This window comes from Pristiophorus japonicus, chromosome 17, assembly GCF_044704955.1.
Source record: "Pristiophorus japonicus isolate sPriJap1 chromosome 17, sPriJap1.hap1, whole genome shotgun sequence".
Lineage (NCBI taxonomy): Eukaryota > Metazoa > Chordata > Chondrichthyes > Pristiophoridae > Pristiophorus > Pristiophorus japonicus.
This window is the reverse complement of record NC_091993.1, coordinates 18,509,760-18,529,684: the sequence shown is the minus strand read 5'-3', so window position 1 is coordinate 18,529,684 and position 19,925 is coordinate 18,509,760. Positions and strand designations below refer to the sequence as shown.

General features: G+C 44.7%; 1 protein-coding gene across 1 annotated transcript in view; it reads left to right on the top strand.

Annotated features, from left to right (window-relative positions):
• The window catches only part of LOC139228134 (serine/threonine-protein kinase Nek9-like), a 106,118-nt gene that overhangs the window by 72,109 nt on the left and 14,084 nt on the right, over window positions 1-19,925 (top strand). Inside the window, exons 14-20 of the mRNA XM_070859327.1 lie at window positions 4,243-4,584; window positions 4,827-4,920; window positions 7,008-7,751; window positions 13,339-13,415; window positions 14,280-14,421; window positions 17,989-18,080; window positions 19,609-19,725. Coding sequence (XP_070715428.1) covers window positions 4,243-4,584; window positions 4,827-4,920; window positions 7,008-7,751; window positions 13,339-13,415; window positions 14,280-14,421; window positions 17,989-18,080; window positions 19,609-19,725 — 1,608 coding nt within the window. The remainder of the gene's footprint in view (window positions 1-4,242; window positions 4,585-4,826; window positions 4,921-7,007; window positions 7,752-13,338; window positions 13,416-14,279; window positions 14,422-17,988; window positions 18,081-19,608; window positions 19,726-19,925) is intronic.

The following is a 19,925-nucleotide window of genomic DNA, read 5'->3' as shown; positions in this document are numbered from 1 at the left end:
AGTGTCTCTGAAGACTCCTAATGGAGGTTGCTTTGGGTCCAGATGTGGGCTGAGCTATTGACTGCCTTCTGTACACTCCAAGACAATGCATTCTAGTTACGTGGAATCAATGAATTTGGGCTCATGGTTTGCCAAATGTCCAGCCAGAGAGAATTCAGTGCACTTGCTGGTTAAATCAGATGCCTTCCTGATATGATCTGTCCTGGAGTACTGTCTGTGATCCAAGCACCCACTTAGACATATAGACCAATGTGAGAACCATTGAACTATTCTGTCTGTCTTGCTTTTATAAATGACAGTTTCCTGATCTTGTTAGTCACAGCTACAGTAAACAAGTCTTAACTTAATTTCTATTATTGCAAATCTAAATACTTATTGTCCTAAATAAATTAGTTTCAGTAACACAGGATGATTGCTCCTGTTAATTTTATTCCCCAAGATCAAGGTATTAAAAAAAAACTGTAGAAAATCAACTAGCCTATACTCATCGCATTAGTGAGGCTGACAGGAGTGGCTCAAATCATTCCGTTTTTGCAAAGCATTTAACAAGTTAGCCCTATTCCTGTGTACCGTTTTCATCAGATCTACAATCAAGTCATTGTGTAACTCATTGCTTACATTTAATAGCAAATAAAGCTTAATTATTTTAAAGGAAGGATCGTGCAGCAAGGGAAGCAAGAATTCTTAATGTTGAGCAAATGGATTACGGAGAAAATAATATGTGTATACCATAGATATTCAATCAAGTTACAATTGACCACTGGTTTGACAAGGCATTTGAGTGAGTAAAGTTTGGCCTGAACTGAACTGGAGTTTGGTATTGAAATGCAGTTGGCTTGAGAACATTTAGGGGCGGAAGTTGCCCTACACTGGATTTGCAGTGCATAATTTGAATTAGTACTTTTTTTTGCGCTGGCACAGGATTTGCCCTCTTTTAGAAAGAAAAATGGTGGAGGGCAGTAACCGTGTGTTCTTGCGACATTCCCAGGGCGCTTAACACTCAGTGCCGTGCTACTCATGCCATCGTGTCGCAACGACCCGCCCCTTCTCTTAAAGGTCAGCCGACACAAAAAAGATGGCGGCCGCCATGGCGGCACCTCCCCTTTAAGGGCGGCCAGGGCGCCACAGCTACTCGCACTGAGAGGCTATCGGAGGCATCGACCCGCGCACGGCTCGCTCCTGTGGGGCAACTTCCCCCGTGGGGCACAAAGGGGCCGGCTTGGGACAATAAGGGGTTGGCCCGCATGACGATGAAGTCATCACCGGGGCGCAATGCAAAGCCCCTTTCGCCCGCCGACCCCTGGGGGAAATTCCAGGGGGAGCGTTCTGTGCGCAGCGCCCAGGCGAAAACCCTCTAGCCCAACGTTATCACCGGCCACCGGCGCTAACTGGCCCTGCGCAAAGGGGCAATTTCGGCCCCCATTTCTTTGAATTTCTGAGTCCCTTGAGCTCTTTTATTATGATAGGAGAGTGGAAACCGGGGTTGTGCAGAATGATTTGGACACAGGCACAAGAGGACTGATTCTGAAGTTTGCTGTTAGCAAATTAGAGAGCAAGGCAGACTGTGAGGGAGAATATAAGTTGCAGGAGGACATAGGCAGGTCAGTAAAGTGGCCAGAATGAGGGCTGTTGCTGTTTGTGAGAATAAATAATGAAAGGTTGTTCAATCAATAACAAGGGAACATAGACTCTGGATTATCATTAGAAGAAGGAAGGGAAAGTTGGAAGATTTTTTTCCCATAGGAGATTATTAGAACATGGAGCACTTAATGTCCAGTGGCTGTTAAGGCATATGCTATCACATCATTTAAAACAAAATTAGATTTTTCTTTAAAAAGGAAGAATATAAAGGATATGGGGAAAGTATAGGGAAGTGAGATTAGAGAAGATAGCTCCAGTTTAATAGCTGGCACCCACTACCATTTGATGAGCTAAATGGCCACCTTCTGTGCTGTAATTTCTCTTAGATACAAATGACTTGTGTAAGACCCACTCATAAGCTTGATATTTTGGACTGTAAAAGTGGATGTTTTTATACCCCCCATGCATTTGTACAAAATGGTTTCTCCAGCAGACATTGAGTGAGGCACACTATGCATCATTGTAAAGGACTCCATTGCACTCCTGAGTTGCAGATTGTTTGATTAGAATCATAGAATGGAAACATAGAATCATCGAATGCTTACAGCACAGAAGAAGGCTATTCGGCCTGTCGAGCCTGTGTCAACTCTCAGCTAGTCCCACTCCCCCACCCTTTCCCCATAGCCCCGCAATTGTTTTTCCTTAAGATACTTATCCAACTCCCTTTTGAAAGATAAAATTGAGTCTGCCTCCTCCACCCTTTCAAGTAGTGCATTCCAGATCTTAACCACTCGCTGTGTAAAAAAGTGTTTTCTTACCTTGCCTTTGGCTCTTTTGCCAACCATCTTAAATCTGTGTCCCCTGGTTCTCGACCCTTCGGCCAACGGGAACAGTTTCTCTCTATCTACTCTGTCCAGATCCCTCATGATTTTGAACACCTCTATCAAATCTCCTCTCAATCTTCTCTGCTCCGAAGAGAACAACCCCAGCTTCTCCAGTCTATCAACATAACTGAAGTCCCTCATTCCTGGAATAATCCTCGTAAATCTTTTCTGCACCCTCTTTAAGGCCTTCGCATCCTTCATAAAGTACAGTGCCCAGAATTGGACGCAGTACTCCAGTTGAGGCCGAACCAATGTTTTATACAGGTTCATCATAAATTCCACACTTTTGTACTCTATACCTCTATTTATGAAGCCCAGGATTCCATAAGCCTTTTTAACTGCTTTCTCAATCTGCCCTCCCACCTTCAGTGATTTGTGCACACATACCCCCAGGTCTCTCTGTTCGTGCATATTGTAACAGCATTGCAGCACTATGCATCAGTGCAACGGCAGTACTGGACTCCTCTGCTATACAATATGTGGATACCATTGGCGTTCTCTCCAGTATAATCCGATAGAAAACATCGAAAATAGGTGCAGGAGCAGGCCATTCAGTCCTTCGAGCCTGCACCACCATTCAATATGATCATGGCTGATCATGTCCAACTTCAGTACCCCACTGCTGCCCTCTCTCCATACCCCCTGATCCCTTTAACCGTAAGGGCCACATCTAATTCCCTTTTGAATATATCCAACGAACTGGACTCAACAACTTTCTGTGGTAGAGAATTCCATAGGTTCATAGGGTGAAAAAGTTTCTCCTCATCTCGATCCTATATGGCTTACCTCTTATCCTTAGACTGTGACCCCTGGTTTTGGACTTCCCCAACATCGGGAACATTCTTCCTGCATCTAACCTGTCCAGTTCCGTCGGAATTTTATATGCTTCTATGAGATCCCCTCTCATTTTCTAGTGTCAAAAGACTGTACAGTATGAGAGAAGCCCTCCTGCACTCTGCTGTATGGTAGAAAGATTATGTCAGACTGCGCTATAATAATAATAATAACTTTTATTTATATAGCGCCTTTAACATAGTAAACCATCCCAAGGTGTGAGAGAAGGTTTTGGTTTTGGTTTTGGTCTCCTTACCAAAGGAAGGATATAGTTGCCACTGAGGGAGCGCAACAAAGCTTCATCAGACTGATTCCTGGGATGGGGGGATTGTCCTATGAAGATAGATTGAGTAGATTGAGTAGACTAGGCCTATATTCTCCAGCATTTCGAAGAATGAGAGGTGATCTCATTGAAACATACAAAATTCTTACAGGGCTTGACAGGGTAGATGCAGGGAAGATGTTTCCTCTGGCTGGGGAGTCTAGAACTGGGGTCACGGTCTCAGAATAAGGGGTCGGCCATTTAGGACTGAAATGAGGAGAAATTTCTTCACTCAGAGGGTGGTGAATCTTTGGAATTCTCTACCCTAGAGGGCTGTGGAGGCTCAGTCATTGAGTATATTCAAGACAGCAACTGATAGATTTTTGAATATTAAGGGAATCAAGGGATATGGAGATCGGGAAAGTGGAGTTGAGGTCGAAGATCAGCCATGATCTTATTGAATGGCGGAGCAGGCTCAAGGGGCCGAATGGCCTACTCCTGCTCCCAATTCTTTTGTTCTTGTGTAATGATAGACACACTCTTCCCACAGTGTAAGTATTGTGTTGGAGTGCTCTGTGGCATGGTGCTGTACCCTGGCATCGTGCAAGGACTGTGCCAACGTGCTGTGGACTGGTTTGCAGTTACCTTCGGAGCAATTGTCTCTCAGTCTCTTTCTTTCAGACGATCAGCTGTGGAAAGACATTCAGTGTCGTTGGGACAGAGGACAACAGCATTCTCTTCTGGGGCACCAAGTGTAAGTCTGTGCTGTCTCCAAATCCATCAGTTGTAACCACGACATATCAGACAGCGACAAAAGAACCTGAAGCTTGTGCCTGCCCAGCATCACCATCTCATGTTGGAACTGAGGAGCCCATGACTGGAACAGTGTGCCTCAGTGGCAGTAAGAAACTTGCCGAAAATGAAAGGCCGCTCGCAGGAATCAGTGTGGCACTAGAAAGAAAACCATTCAGCGAGGATGAATCAGATGCACCGCGATCACCATTATCAACCCCCACATCACAGGTTGTGTCGTTTATACGACTCTCTGAATGCACGTAGCTTACATTACACTTTGCAGGCATGTGTGATTATTGCATTGTGTGTCACGGCATATAGCTCTTTAAGTGCAAATGACATTCCAGGTGTGTGTCACAATTTCTCATTTTTCTGAATCTTAAAAACACAATCTAATGTCCTTTTTTAAAAAAAATCTAGTTAATTAAGTGGAATTAATGTCAGTTCTTATGTTGCTGTTTTTGTTGCAGAAAGACACAAGTTGTTCCAAACCAGATTCACTGGAGGAGCACATAACATACATGAATATGACGTCAGTTAAAGGCGAGAGAAAGACTTTGAGAGGTAATTTGTTGAGTGCATCGTGAACACTGATAGCTGATTTAAGCTGCTTTTGGTTTTGAGCACGAGCCTGACTAATTCTTCCCTTTTCATTTTTATTCATGTATTCTAATTTTCTTCAGAAACATAAATATGTTGAAAAGGCAAGTAATTGCAGGTGTGGAAGTTTTGATTATGTGTGTAAAAGTACTGAAAGGGTTAAGTTTAAACGGTACCTGTACTAGTTTGTTATCACCTGCCCTTGTTATTCTGTATTTAGTATGATTGTTCCTTGTCATGTAAGATCAATCCAAGTTAACATGGTAAGAGTTCTATATGATACATTAAGTGACTCTTCGATATAAAATTAGGTGTGGTCAACATAATAGAGTGACAGACAGTTGATGGAAGTTTTGGGGCTGTAGTTATTGTGGTGGAACTGACAGTTCTGCAATAATCACGCTGATCTTGAAACCCTGCGATACAGACATATTCCTTTTTTTGAGGACCACCTGAATGCAGCCAGCAACGATCCACTATAATCTGTTCCCAAAATATGAGCCAAATGTTCGTTTCTGTCAGCATTACTCGCTGATAAACATACAGAGTTGTAACTTAGTCATCATAGGCAGTCCCTCGGGATCGAGGAAGACTTGCTTCCACTCTTAGCGTGAGTTCTTAGGTGGCTGAACAGTCCAATACGAGAACCACAGTCTCTGTCACAGGTGGGACAGATAGTCATTGAGGGAAAGGGTGGGTGGGGAGTCTGGTTTGCCGCACGCTCCTTCCGCTGCCTGCGCTTGATTTCTGCACGCTCTCGGCGACGATACTCGAGGAGCTCAGCGCCCCCCCGAGTGCACTTCCTCCACTTAGGGCGGTCTATGGCCAAGGACTTAGTGCCCTGGCTACACTACAATCAATTGACACTGGGCTAAGTGTCGCTGACTCAGCCATACTACACTCACCCAGACTACACTATATTCAGCCACACTCAATTCAACATGTCTCTTCTCACCTTCCCCAACTGAAGATCACACATACACATTCACTCATCCCTTGCATTACATTCAAACACTCATCCTTGTGACATACATCCCTGTTAACACTGCACTCATCTACACTGAACTCAGTAGCACTTCTCTCTATCTCTCACACACACACTGCACTAAACACGTCTATACTCCCCACATCATCCATTATCATCATCATCATCATAGACAGTCCATCGAAATCGAAGAAGACTTGCTTCCATTCTAAAAGTGAATTCTCAGGTGACTGAACAGTCCAATACGGGAATTACAGTCTCTGTTACAGTTGGGACAGACAGTCATTGAAGGAAAGGGTGGGTGGGTCTGGTTTGCCACACGCTCCTTCCGCTGCCCGCGCTTGTTTTCTGCATGCTCTCGGCGACGAGACTCGAGGTGCTCAGCACCCTCCCGGATGTACTTCCTCCACTTAGGGTGGTCTTTGGTCAGGGACTCCCAGGTGTCGGTGGGGATGTTGTACTTCATCAAGGAGGCTTTGAGGGTGTCCTTGAAACGTTTCCTCTGCCCACCTGGAGCTCGCTTGCCATGTAGGAGTTCCGAGTACTCCCTGCAATGCCGGCTACGGTAGCATAGTGGACTAGTAATCCAGAGATCTGGAGACGTGAGTTCAAATCCCACCACGGCAGCTGGGAGAATTTAAATTCAGTTCATTAAATAAAAATCTGGAATTAAAAAGCTAATATCAGTAATGGTGACCATGAAGCTACCGGATTGTTGTAAACACTCACTAATGTCCTTTAGGGAAGGAAATCTGCTGTCCTTACCCGGTCTGGCCTATATGTGCCTCCAGACCCACAGCAATGTGGTAGACTCTTAACTGCCCTCTGAAATGACGGCTCACCACCATCTTCTCATGGGCAATAAATGCTGCCCTTGCCAGCGACGCCCACACATCCCACAAACAAACAACTTGGTGTTATCCCTCTTTATATTGAGCGTAGAATGAAATTGTGGCCACAGCAACTGATTCCAAATATCGATGTCAAGATCATTGTTCGGCTCTTACTTCAAGCACTGTGAATTTAGTGTTACTGCCAAATTTAATTACTGCTTTCGATCCAATAGAAACCAGCCCTGGGAGCTCCAAGCCAGAATGTAAGGATGCACGGGAATCAGGAAGCACAGGAGCCCACTCATTTGGGAGCGAGAGTAGTCTTCAGGACCGAGAAAGCAGCCGGCTACTGCTCCCTGTTCCTATAATGTCTTTGCAGCAAAGCCTGGAGGCCCACGCTGATGTGCACGCTCCCTGTCTCAGGAGTGTTATCTGCAGCAGGGAGAGCATCTACGTCCTAGTGGAGGACACTGACCCGCCATGCCATAGGCATGCCAGGCGATACCGCAGCTTTCGTAAGCGTGGAAACCGCGAGGGCCCAGAGCTAAAACAAGGGCGCGTTCTTCAATATTCCCATTCCAGTAATGAAGCAGGCGATGAGTACACAAGCTCGGAGATGTCCGAGTTAGAGACCGGCAGGGTTGTCCCGACATGGATCAGAAAGGAACTCAACGATGCGGACCCACAAGATGCAGGCGGCAGTGAAAAGGGCAGCGAAACGGACACCGTCACGACCTCAGCCAGTGAAAAAACAACAGACACGTGCTTTGCGGAGAGTCGAATGACAACTGCGAGCAAAATCAACAAGGAAGCACAACCACAAGTTAAGAAGGAGGTGGCTGGAGGTGTAAGAAAGACAAGTGGTAACTGTGGAGGAGAAAAAAATGGCAACACGTCCACATCAGGCAGCTCTGACGGGCAACTGGTGCCCATCAAACAGAAGATGACCAGAAGTAATGACAAGCGCAGGGAATCTGGTGAGACCCTGAACAGGACCGCAGACTAATGCTTAAAAATGTTTTGACCACAGCTCATAACGCCAGCCATAGCTACACAATGGTGTCCCAGCTCAGAACGGTCTTGTATTGGTGTATGTGATAAAAAGATTGGCGCTAACGGGACGCCGACATACCGAGCGAGTGCGGCGAGATGAACGACTCCCACTAACTTGGCCGGGATGTTGGCGCCACGATATCCTGTGCCCGAGGATCGTGACTTCATCGCCCCGGTAGCACCCTGGACCCGAACTTTAGTTTTGCCCCCCCTGCAGCATCGCTGGGCCACAACATCGACAGCTGCAGGAGGCTTTGTTAGGGAGGCTGGGCGCTTGGGGGGCAGATGTTAAAAGGGAGGTTGCCGAGGTATGTCGGGGCATTTTTTTTAAATGTTTTTTTTTCAAGTTTTTTCCAATTCTCCTGGGCCGCGATCAGTCAGCCCATCGCTGTGCTGGAGTGCTTGTGGCTGATCGGGCTGGATCGCGGCTGCAATCGGGGACCAGCTCACTGGTCCCAATGCAGATCCTGCAGCGATGGGCCTTCCCTTTAAGGGAGGGAAGGAGCCTCAGATTGCAGCAGTGCTGGACGGGACATTGTGCAGCGCTGCGTCACTACCTCCCCGCCTGCGTCCTTTAGCGCTCCAGGAAGGAAGTGGAGCACTTGATTTAGCGCTACACTTCCTCCCTGGAGTGCAAACACCGAATTTAGAAAAAGCCAGGAGTCATTAGCGCTTGGCGCAAACTTTTCCAGCTTTCAAAAGTTAGCGCCCCAAATGAGGCGCTCCCAAATTTCTCCCCCATTATCTCTTCAACCACATCCAATATCCAATCTGCATCCTATAGTCTGATCAGCAAAATAGAAGGGCTGAAAATTAATCAGTCACAGAAACCCAAGGCTGTTATCATTATTATATCCTAATAATAAATAATCACAGGCCTGCATTTATGGACCTGCAGTTCCTAATCCTCAGCATGGTATCTAAGTATTCCCAGAGGTAGAGTTGGAAAATCAGAGGTTACGTTAACCCAATAGGTACAGTAGCATAATGGTTATGTTAGTGCACTAGTAATTCAGATGCCTGGACTAATAATCCGAAGGTGTGAGTGTGAATCCCACAATTTCCAGTTGTGGATTTTAAATTCAATTAATTCAATAAATCGGGAATTAAAAAGCTAGTATCTGTAATGGTGACTGTGAAACTACCGGATTGTTGTAAAAAACCCAAATGGTTCACTAATGTCCTTTAGGGAAGGAAACCTGCTGCCCTTACCCGGCCTGGCCCACCCAAAGCAATGTGTTTGACTCTTAACTGCCCTCTGAAAGGGCGTAGCAAGCCACTCAATTGTACTAGGCTGATTCCGGAGATGAGGGGGTTACCTTATGATGATAGATTGAGTAGACTGGGTCTTTACTCGTTGGAGTTCAGAAGGATGTGGGGTGATCTTATAGAAACATTTAAAATCATGAAAGGGATAGACAAGATAGAGGCAGAGAGGTTGTTTCCACTGGTCGGGGAGACTAGAACTCGGGGGCACAGCCTCAAAATACGGGGGAGCCAATTTAAAACCGAGTTGAGAAGGAATTTCTTCTCCCAGAGGGTTGTGAATCTGTGGAATTCTCTGCCCAAGGAAGCAGTTGAGGCTAGCTCATTGAATGTATTCAAGTCACAGATAGATAGATTTTTAACCAATAAAGGAATTAAGGGTTACGGGGAGAGGGCGGGTAAGTGGAGCTGAGTCCACGGCCAGATCAGCCATGATCTTATTGAATGGCGGAGCAGGCTCGAGGGGCTAGATGGCCTACTCCTGTTCCTAATTCTTATGTTCTTATGTATGTTATGTATCAAAACCACTATACCACACGGACTGCAGCGGTTCAAGAAGGCAGCTCACCAACACCTTTTCAAGGGCAGCTAGGGATGGGCAATAAATGCCAGCTTTGCCAGCAACACCCACATCCAATGAATAAAAATAAAAGATTTGAATCCATGCTGAAGGTCAGCTGTCTGTAACAGCCCCTCTGGGTCTAGGAACTGGCTGAAATTGCTCAAACGTATCCAATTTAGGATTGTTATAGCCAGCGGAGAGTGGAGACCTTTATCCCATCATTCTGGCTGGATTTGAACCTGTTCGCGGCACTAAAAGGCTTGTGTCCCTATCAGACAGAAGCAATGAAAATCTCCCCTCTTCAATGGGAGAATTTTTAGCTTTTTTATTGAGCAACCTCGGTGAAGGGCCAAGGCCTGTGGTGCATGCCTGGAAACTAGGTTTCAATGCAGTCCAGACTGACAGGATGAAAGTCTTCGTTCTCTGATAGCGGTGAGGGTTTCTAAAGTGAAATTAGTTTGGCTAGTTTGCGAGTTAACTATACAAAACTGTTCCTGATCCAGTGCTAATTGGCACTAGATCTATATGGGTGGTTTTCCTGCAAATAATGACAAACTCACACTTACTCAAAGGGACACACAGTTGTTAATACAAGAGTTTTTTTTGCATGCAGCCCCATAAATAATGTACTATTAAGTCAACACATAGAGAAAAGTACAGCAAAAATAGGGAATACAAAATTCTCCAGACACTATATACCTGACCCCGGACAGAAGGAATCTGGCTCAACCTTGAAACCCTATGGAGTTTTGATTCCCTCAGAGATATCTGATATGAGAAGTGGAAATGTCACACCCATACAGTAGGAAATGCCCGGCACCAAGCTCATGGTCTACAGAGCAGTAGTGATACATGCTTCCCCAAATGCTCCAGAGACATGGACTATGTACAGCAGACACCTCAAAACACTGGAGAAGTACCACCATCGCTGCCTCCACATGATCCTGCAAATCCATTGGCAGGATAGGCGCACAAACTTCGGTGTTCTCTGTCAGGCCAACATCCCCAGCATCGAAGCATTGACCACGTTCGATCAGCTCCGATGGACGGGCCACATCGTACGCATGCCCGATACTAGACTCCCAAAACAAGCGCTCTACTCGGAGCTTCGACACGGCAAGCGAGCACCACGTGGGCAGAGGAAATGCTTCAAGGACACCCTCAAAGCCTCCTTGAAAAAGTGCAACATCCCCACCAACACCTGAGAATCCCTGGCCCAAGATCGCTCAAAATGGAGGAAAAGTATCCGGGAAGGCGCCGAGCACCTCGAGTCTCTTCGCCGGGAGCACGCGGAAGCCAAGCACAAACAGCAGAAGGAGCGCGCGGCAACCTAAGCACCCCACCCACCCGGCCCATCAACCACCGTCTGACCCACCTGTAACAGAGACTGGAAGTCACCTGAGAACTCATTTTTAGTGTGGAAGCAATTCGTCCTCGACTCCGAGGGACTGCCTAAGAAGAAGAAGAGGAAATGCTTTACTGAGGTTAGGGTTATTGCATTTTGCTGGAGACAATGTAACTTCCAATCCACGATGTCCTTGACCAGTGAGCCTTTGATGCTAACACTGGTTGCCAGAAGTGTTCTGCTCCCCAGAAATGGTATTTCTCACTTTAACAAGGAGTACATTTGCCCAAATAGTTTAAAACGAATAAATGTAGCAGCTGCTGTTTGGGAATCACTGGAGATTATTGCTTGGTGATGATACAGGGGCTGGGTACTTCCCATGCCTTTAAACTTCATCCAGGTCTATGAGAGGGCATTAAAAAATACTGTGCATCACAGATGGACATTGTGAACACTTCTGGAATTATTGACATTTCTGATCAGCCTCAAGGGATGAGGGCCACACAGAGCAAAAGACAAATAAGGTTCTTTGTGTTTAATAACCATGTTTAAAAGCCCAGCTCTTAAAATCTAACCTCAGTGGAACCCACTGTGACCTTACTATATAGAATCTGTTGTGAGTCACATGGCAGGAAGGAAACTATTGCAGGTTTTATGATGAGTACAAGTGCAGTGATACATCACGGGGTGGGGGAGGGAGATTTTCTCCAGTCACCACTGTGGCCAAGACATCGTAACCATAATGTGAAGATTTCCTAGAGTCACCACCTCTAGCCGAATCATGGATGCGATTAAAATTTCATTACAAATAGCCAGCAGAATAAATCTTCCCTGCTTTGCCTGCGATGTCTCTAACATACATAGTAAGCAAAAGATGTGACTAAATTGCGAAAGTACTTCATTAGCTCTTTGGGACATCCTGAGGTCATGAAAGGTGCGATATAAATAGAAGTTCTTTTTTTCATTTTGATCATTTTACAATCACTTACACATGAAATTAACAAGCTCCACATAAATAATTACACTTTTATCTGTAATCTGTGATGCAGCAATAAATGCCGTACCTGCTTCTTATATTGAAAACGTTGGGAATGAAAGTCATTGTGGTGATTTGCGGCCAGCAGTGAAAGCGAAGGTGTTCGCCTCTGGCCCCTAAGTAAGCTTCGCACAAAGATCACGCGATCTCTGTGGGAGAAGTTCGGCTTTTCCGACGTGCAGTTGAAATCAGCGGAGTTTAGTGGGAATGCTGTGACGTCAACAAGCTGTCTAAGCAGCCAATCACATTGCAGAATTATCACAGCCCGGGAACCAGGAAATAGAACGCACTAATAATCAATCACTTTTTCAAACATTTACAGAGAGCAAAATAAAGATTGGGACATACACACTAGGTTAAGGTAGAAGCTGAAATATCATGGTCAAACTTTAATAAATATATATTTTTAAAAAACCATTATTTTAAAGTTATATAATTTTTAACTTAATGGAGAAATTTGACATTCCACCAATACTAAATTAGTTTTTCAGGGCCAGAACGGTTGTTTATCTCAGATCGCCGTTAAAACCCAGTTACGCTTCATTTGAATGGGTCCAATTTTTTATGGGGTGTCTAACGGCGATATTTCTTCAGAAAAGCAGAAGTTTTCATCAGATCAGTGATCTGACTGATTGCCAGCTCTGTGCGAGGGTGTGGGGCACAGCACAGCCTGTGGAGGAGCAGCAAATGACAGACCGCAACTTCAGGACTTCCGCATTGGGCTGTGCACGCGCCAAATCCCGAAGTTGTGGTCAGTTTCAAAGGCGGAATGGCGGCGAACACCGCCAGTTCATCGTCAGCAGGACCGCAAATTCCGGACCATCATATTTTGCAGCAAAAGGCATTTCTAGTGCCCTCTTTACAATGAGCGCATAGAGCATGAGCTGTTGGGATATTTTTAACATGGTGTTCACGAACTAGTACCCACCGGAAGTAGTGTTATTAATGAGACTGCGTGAACTGAGTTCAATTCACTCACCTCTTAAATATTTTTAAAATACTCACAAAGTGGTTCAACCAAGGCAATTGAATGCGCATGTGTGTGATACTGATGCAGGCTGAGCTTTGAATGTACAGCCTGATGATCTATCCAAAGGTTTGAGGTGTTAGTGCATAATGTGTTCCAGCTCTCCGGCTGAGAACTGATTGCACTTCCTTTGAACAGAGAGTAGAAAGAGGCCAGTTCCTGTTGCACATTATTCATTATTGCTGTAACCTGCAGTTGTCAAATGAATCCAATCTTCAAGTCACTGTAAAACACATGGAAGAACTTGTTAAAACATGTCTGTTATTTGTGTTCAGTGCAAGATTTCGTAGCGTCCACAAGCCAGCGGAGGCATTATCGAAGTGAGGTGGACGTGGGCCCCCTCTCTCCTCAGGTATGTACCTGTAGCTGGAATCCAGAATCATTCCCAATACCGTACGTAGCCCTCCTCTTTTACTATAGGCCACATACATGTTTCACAAACAGCACATTTGACATATAATGGAAGTTTAAACATTTTTATTACATTGTGCAATTGTTTATGTGGTAACAGTGTGCCAAAATACATTTCATATTGATTGTACATTTCAAAACATTTTTGGTATGCAATGTATATTGCACCATTTGGCAAGTACGGTATACGTGTAGAGTACACGTCGCTCACATTCATTATCATTGGCAGTCCCTCGAAATCGAGGAAGACTTGCTTCCACTCTAAAAGTGAGTTCTCAGGTGACTGAACAGTCAAATACAGGAATTATAGTCTCTGTCATGTCGCTCACATTACCATTACTGTCACACACAAAAATCTTGATTGCCTCAAATCTCCCAAGTACCATCAAAAACACGACCACTTACTTCACTGTTGTCTGAGCACACCTCTCACAAACTTCTTTCCAAACTCTTACAGTGGCCTTCTTGTTTTCTCAAACACTTCTTTCTTATATCCTCCAGTTCACTGTGAGCAATGCCACAGGAACTCCACCTACAGTCCTTTAAAAATTTATTAGCCACTATTAGTTGCCTGAGCTTAAATACTGGTAGAAAATCTTACAACTTATCAGCTATTAAATCAGATAGTATTTGACAATAAACACATTAAATATAGCTTCTTAGGCTGCTTGGGGATGAACAATGAGTGTATTTCATTGAATCTCATTGTGTTTGACACAGGTAGGTCGAGTTTACTTTACGAGTTATACTGTGACATTACTGCGCTTTCCTGCCAATAACAAGTTGTCTTCCTACCTGTGCACAGGGCTCCACCAATCCAGTCAGGGCTTGTGGCAGAAATGTCTCAGAATCTCCGTGGAAATCGGGAATGCTGAAATCTCCAGGAACTGGAAACCAGAGATCACTTAATAGACTACGAGTGGGCAGAGGACACGGAAAGAATAGAGGTGTGGTGCTGATGAAAATTATTGTCCAATGGTGTTTGAGTAGACAAGGTTTAAAGTTGGGACATGCACATTAAGGTATAAGAGAATCTTTGCCCTTTGAGTCCTGCAGCTACACCTGATCAAAGCTGTCTTCATAGAGCTGATTTTTAATTTTGACTATGATGACTTGTTGGATGATATGTAACTGTCGCACTCAAAGAGATTGCCCTTGATGACTTCATAATGCATTTCATGATTGTTATAGACAGTGGTGCTTTATGAAATCCTTAAGGACAAAGAATTCCTATCAGAATCATTTGCTCTGGGAGACATGAAATCTGATCTTAATTTTGTGTTTCACCAATTATCAGTGCCTATATTTATTAACTTATAGCAGGAATAAAGTATCATCATTTAATTTGACTGGTATAAGATACTTTTGCAAAATAAATTTCCTGTCCTCAGTGATCACTTCTCGATCACTTCTTAGCAAGGAAAAATATTCCAGATGAATATTTTCTATTTTTAGCTACGTTAAATGCGATTATTGAGCTGTGTATAAATACACGGAGAGAATAGTTAGTAATCTCTGGGTTGAGTCCTGGTATTTGAGGTCACCTATAACCCAGGAACACTGAGGGCAAAAGGGGTGCTGCACTTGAGATCAGATAACTCAGCATCGAATGGGAACTGGACCTGGGACTTGCTGATCTATATAACTTAATGCTACAACAGACAGTACCCTACTCACTAGCCCAATCTACAGCAACATATCCCAGAGTCCATTCATGCAATTATGAACCTAAATTACTTTCATGTGCTAATTAATACAGAGGCCCCTGTTTAACATCTCATTCCTTCATCATTTCAGTTTGTAACTTGGGACTGCATTTTTAATAAATACACTAAAAGCAAGACTTGCATTTATATAGCGTCTTTCACAAATACCGGACGTCCCAAAGTGCTTTACCGCCAATGAAGTACTTTTTTGGAGTGTGGTCATTGCTGTGATGTAAGAAACGCGGCAGCCAATTTGCCCACAGCAAGCTCCCACAAACAGCCATCATCATCATCACGGCTGCGAAGTCAGGTCGCTGATTGCAGTGCAGGCAGGCACAACAGGAGGGGCGAAGGAGCGGCAAGATTTTGTAGAAGGAAGTGACCGGGGCCCAGGAAAGGCGTGAGTCTGGGCCCCAGAAGAGGCGAGGGCCCACACTGCCAGCCCACACTGCTATATGTGTGCGTGCTCGATCCATGCAGCAGAGCTGGTCTCCAATCGTCTTGGTTAATCCTTGCCACTGGACCAAGACCTAGCTCTGTCGAGCCCGTGTGGTGGCTGGTGTGCAACGTCCATCACACGTTAAAAAAATCCATGCACAGGCATCTTCCATCCTCCAAGATGTAGTTCGGAATCTGGACTATTAGATCCTTCATTGAAACACCTATGAACTCATTCCTTTTTGGCGTGGAAGCAAGTCATCCTCGCTTCGAGGGACTACCTATGATGTAGGAAACAGGGCAGCGAATTTGCCCACAGCAAGCTCCCACAAACAGCAATATGATAATGACCAGATAATCTGTTTTTGTTATGTTGATTGAGGGATGAATATTGGACAGGACACCAGGGATAACTCCCCTGCTCTTCTTCAAAATAGGGCTGTTACAAATAGATCTGTTACGTTCACCTAAGAGAGTTTAACATCTCATCCAAAAGATGGCATTTCCACCTAGGCCACACCCCCTCAGCTTTGCACTGGAGTGTCAGCCTATGTGCTCAAGTCTCTGGAGTGGGACTTGAACCTACAACCTTCTGACTCAGAGGCAAGTGTGCTATCCACTGAGCCACTGCTGACACTACCCACTGAATGCTTGGAGCAAGACTCCCATATACATGATACTGAGGTTTATGAAATGACATTTAGCACTGTGAGTTAATTTGCAAGGAAAGGTAATGGGCTCAATTTTCCCCAGTGATTTGCGCCATTTTTTGGAGCAGGCTGCTCTTTTTGGCCTAAGTTGAAAAACCACAGTATCCCCAATCAATTTGCACCAGTGTAACTCAGTTAGTGACGATTTTTTTAGGTGAGTTTTTTTTTCAGCCAAAGGGGGCGTAACCAGCCACCTACGCCAATTCTGGCCATTTAGGGAAGTTTGGCCAGCTGAGAGTTACTCCAGTTGTGCTTAGGCCAGCGTATGTGGACTCTCCAGAAAAACCTTCCGGAGAGTTAAGGAAATCGGCACAGCAGATATCCGGACACACTAAAAGAATTGAAAAACACATAGCAGCAACTTACCTCCAACCCTGCCCGAAGGCAGAGAGAGAGAGAATCCGGGGACCGAGAATGGGACCGGACCGGGAGAATCCGGGGACCGAGAATGGGACCGGACCAGCAAGCCTTTTGGGCAGGGTTGGAGGTAAGTTGCTGCTATGTGTTTTTCAATTCTTTTAATGTGTTGGGAGCTGGCTGTATGCTTCACTTTGCAGCCTCAGCTCACATTGTGTCTCTGGTTACCATGGCAGCCCGATCCTTTTGGCACAGATCAAGGCTCCACCCCCCAAAACTAAAGGTCGGGTTACGACACGCCAAAATGAACAAATCCAATGGGGAAACTTAGAATATTTTTTTTTGGCGTACTTAGGCCCCAAAAAATCGGGCGTAACTTTTCAAGTACGCCAAAAAAATGCTTTGGGGAAAATTGAGCCCAATATGTTGCTGATGCTTTCACACAATGTTCAGACAAAATTTACTTGGCTAGGTCAGGACTAAGTAAATTGGCACTGACGCAGTCTGCTTTTTCAAAGGGTATCCAGAAACCCGAAACTGTAATCTTTTTCAACGTAGAAGCTGATTTTCCTAATTTCTAATTCTAATAATTCTATTAATTCTTCTTCAGCAACAAAAAAATATCAGAACTCAAGCAATGATTCCACCCCTATATCCTTGTCTTATCCTGTCACCCGTCCGGATTTTAGATGCAGTTGTTTGCCTGTAGCTGTATTGTTGTATCGATCTCTTACAAAATCATAGAATGATATAACATAGAAGGAGGCCATTCAGCCCACCATGCTTGTGCCGGCTCTTTGAAAGAGCTGTCCAATTAGATTCACTCTCCCGCTCTTTCCCACAGCCCTGAAAATGTTTTCTTTTCAAGTATATATTCTATTCTCTTTTGAAAGTTACAGTTGAATCTGTTACCACCACTCTTTTTCAGACAGTGCATTCCAGATAAGAAGAACTCACTGCGTTAAAAAAAATGTCTCCTTATCTCCAATGTTCCCTGTGAGCTGCACTTTGTTCTGTGCAGCCTGTTTCTTTTAATGCATAGTCCCTTTAAATTCCTGCGCATGCTCGGTATTCACGCTGTAAAGTCCGATGAGCGGTCTGCACGGAATCCTGCAGGTTGCTGCACAGCCACACACCTTAGCAGGAACATTGCATATCATTGGTTCCTTTGCCAATTATCTTAAATCTGTCCAGTGGAAACAGTTTCTCCCCATCTAATCTATCAAAACCCCTCGTGATTTTGATCACCTTATTAAATCTCCCCTTAACCTTCTCTTCTCTAACAGTATCTCTCTTTACCTAGCTGCCTGGATGAACGCGGAGGCTTCTGCTGTGAAAAGCTCCAAGTACTATCAGCGCCCTGCTCTCACCACATCGCCTCTTTCAAACAACAAGGTTTGGTGGTGTAGCTATCAGTCCAGTTTAATTAGCTTCAGGTCAAACAAAATGAGCTCCTCTTTTAATGTACTCTACAGAATTACAATTTAATTGTGATTTAATTGAATGAAATTTGCATATGTATGAAGTCTTAATAGAATATTAATTCAGCAAAGTGTATTTTAATCCCCTTTGTTCAGGGGATGTTATTTTTAAAAGGCCTCTGACAGACATGTGAATGGCACTGTTCTATCTGTTAAAAACATCATTATCCAGACAGCTGCAAACTCAGTGATTGCCCTCATTCAGTCCAGCCCCAGATCAGAATCTGCGTCACCTGAATAGTTCATTAGAGAGCACACGGATAGACTTTTACCAGCTCCCTAAACCGTGGGATCCAAACAAGGCCCATGGCCCCTTTACAATGCAGTGTTATCCCCAACGGCAGCCCTGACTATGGCAGCGGTGATGTATTGTAATGTCGGCACCGTTATTGATGCCGGAGGCAAAAAGGAGAACTACCTCAATTGGTGCTCCCTCAAGAGGCAGCAAATGTAAATGAAATTTTAAATACTTGTTCTCGGAATGTGGCCGAAACTGATAAAGCCACCTTTAGTGCAGTACTGAGGGAGTGCTGCATTGTCGGAGGGGACGTTAAACCGAAGCCCCGTCTGCCCTCTTAGCACTATTCCGAAGAAGGACAGGGGAGTTATCCCCGGTGTCCTGACCAATATTTATCCCTCAATCAATATCAGTAAAAGAGACGATTTGCTGTGCGCAAATTGGCCGCTATGTTTCCTACATTACAACAGTGACTACACTTCATTGGCTGTAAAGTGCTTTGGGACGTCCTAACTTTGTGAAAGGCGTTATATAAATGCAAGTCTTTCGTTTAGTGCTCTGTCCTAATGTCACTGAGAAAGTGTTGATGGGATTTGTTCTTGTTTCATAACAATTACGACCACTTCTGGACCACTTCAGAGGGCGCTATGAGCCAACTGGGACTGGAGTTACAAGTAGGCAAGTCCGGTCAATGGTGTTGGGTTCCTTTCCGTGACTCACATTAATGAAACAATAGTTTGTTTTGTTACGACAATCTGGCAGCTTTTGCTGTCATTTTCTTCTGATGCCAGCTCACAATTGATCAATTTATCATGGTGGGATTGAACTTAACCACCTCTGGGTTGCAAACGATTGCTGACAGAGGAACCGGCTGCCATCCTCCTAGCCGTGAGCAGGCTGAGCCCTTTTTGCAACCGCCATCAGTGCAGTTTCCCATTGCCTCCCCAGGCAGCAGAGAAAGTACACAGCCAGAAAAATGAACGTTGCTCTATTAAATTCAGTCGTTTCTCGCTTGTCATCGCCACTGTCGAGTCCGCTCGGCAGTGTAAATAGTTCTGCACTTATCTCTTGTATGGAGCTGTGTGTGGGGAAATGAAATTAACTTCTGACATTAGCAATAATAAATTGCAAAAAGATTCAGGATTTGAACAAAACGTTTGGAATGGGCGGATGAGCAGTAATTCCTCTTTCCTCTCCTCAATAGGACGCTGAGTTGGCCAGCGAGGTGAAGGGAAAACTGAGGGTTGAAGGGAGCATACAACCACAGGAGGGGAGCCATACTAGTCTGCATCTCCTGGAGGAGCAGCAGCGGCTAGCACTGGTACAACTTTTGCTTTCTGTCATAGGTCCTGGATTTAATGCCATTAATTTTGGAACCATGTGCAGATCTTGTGGAGATAGAGTAAAATTGGACTGCACTTACTCGCCTTAGAACTTGCCACGAGGAGTCTTTCAGACAGCTGGTCACTTTTAATATGATCAAACCAACCTGTGCCATTCTTTGGGGCAGTGCTTATCTTC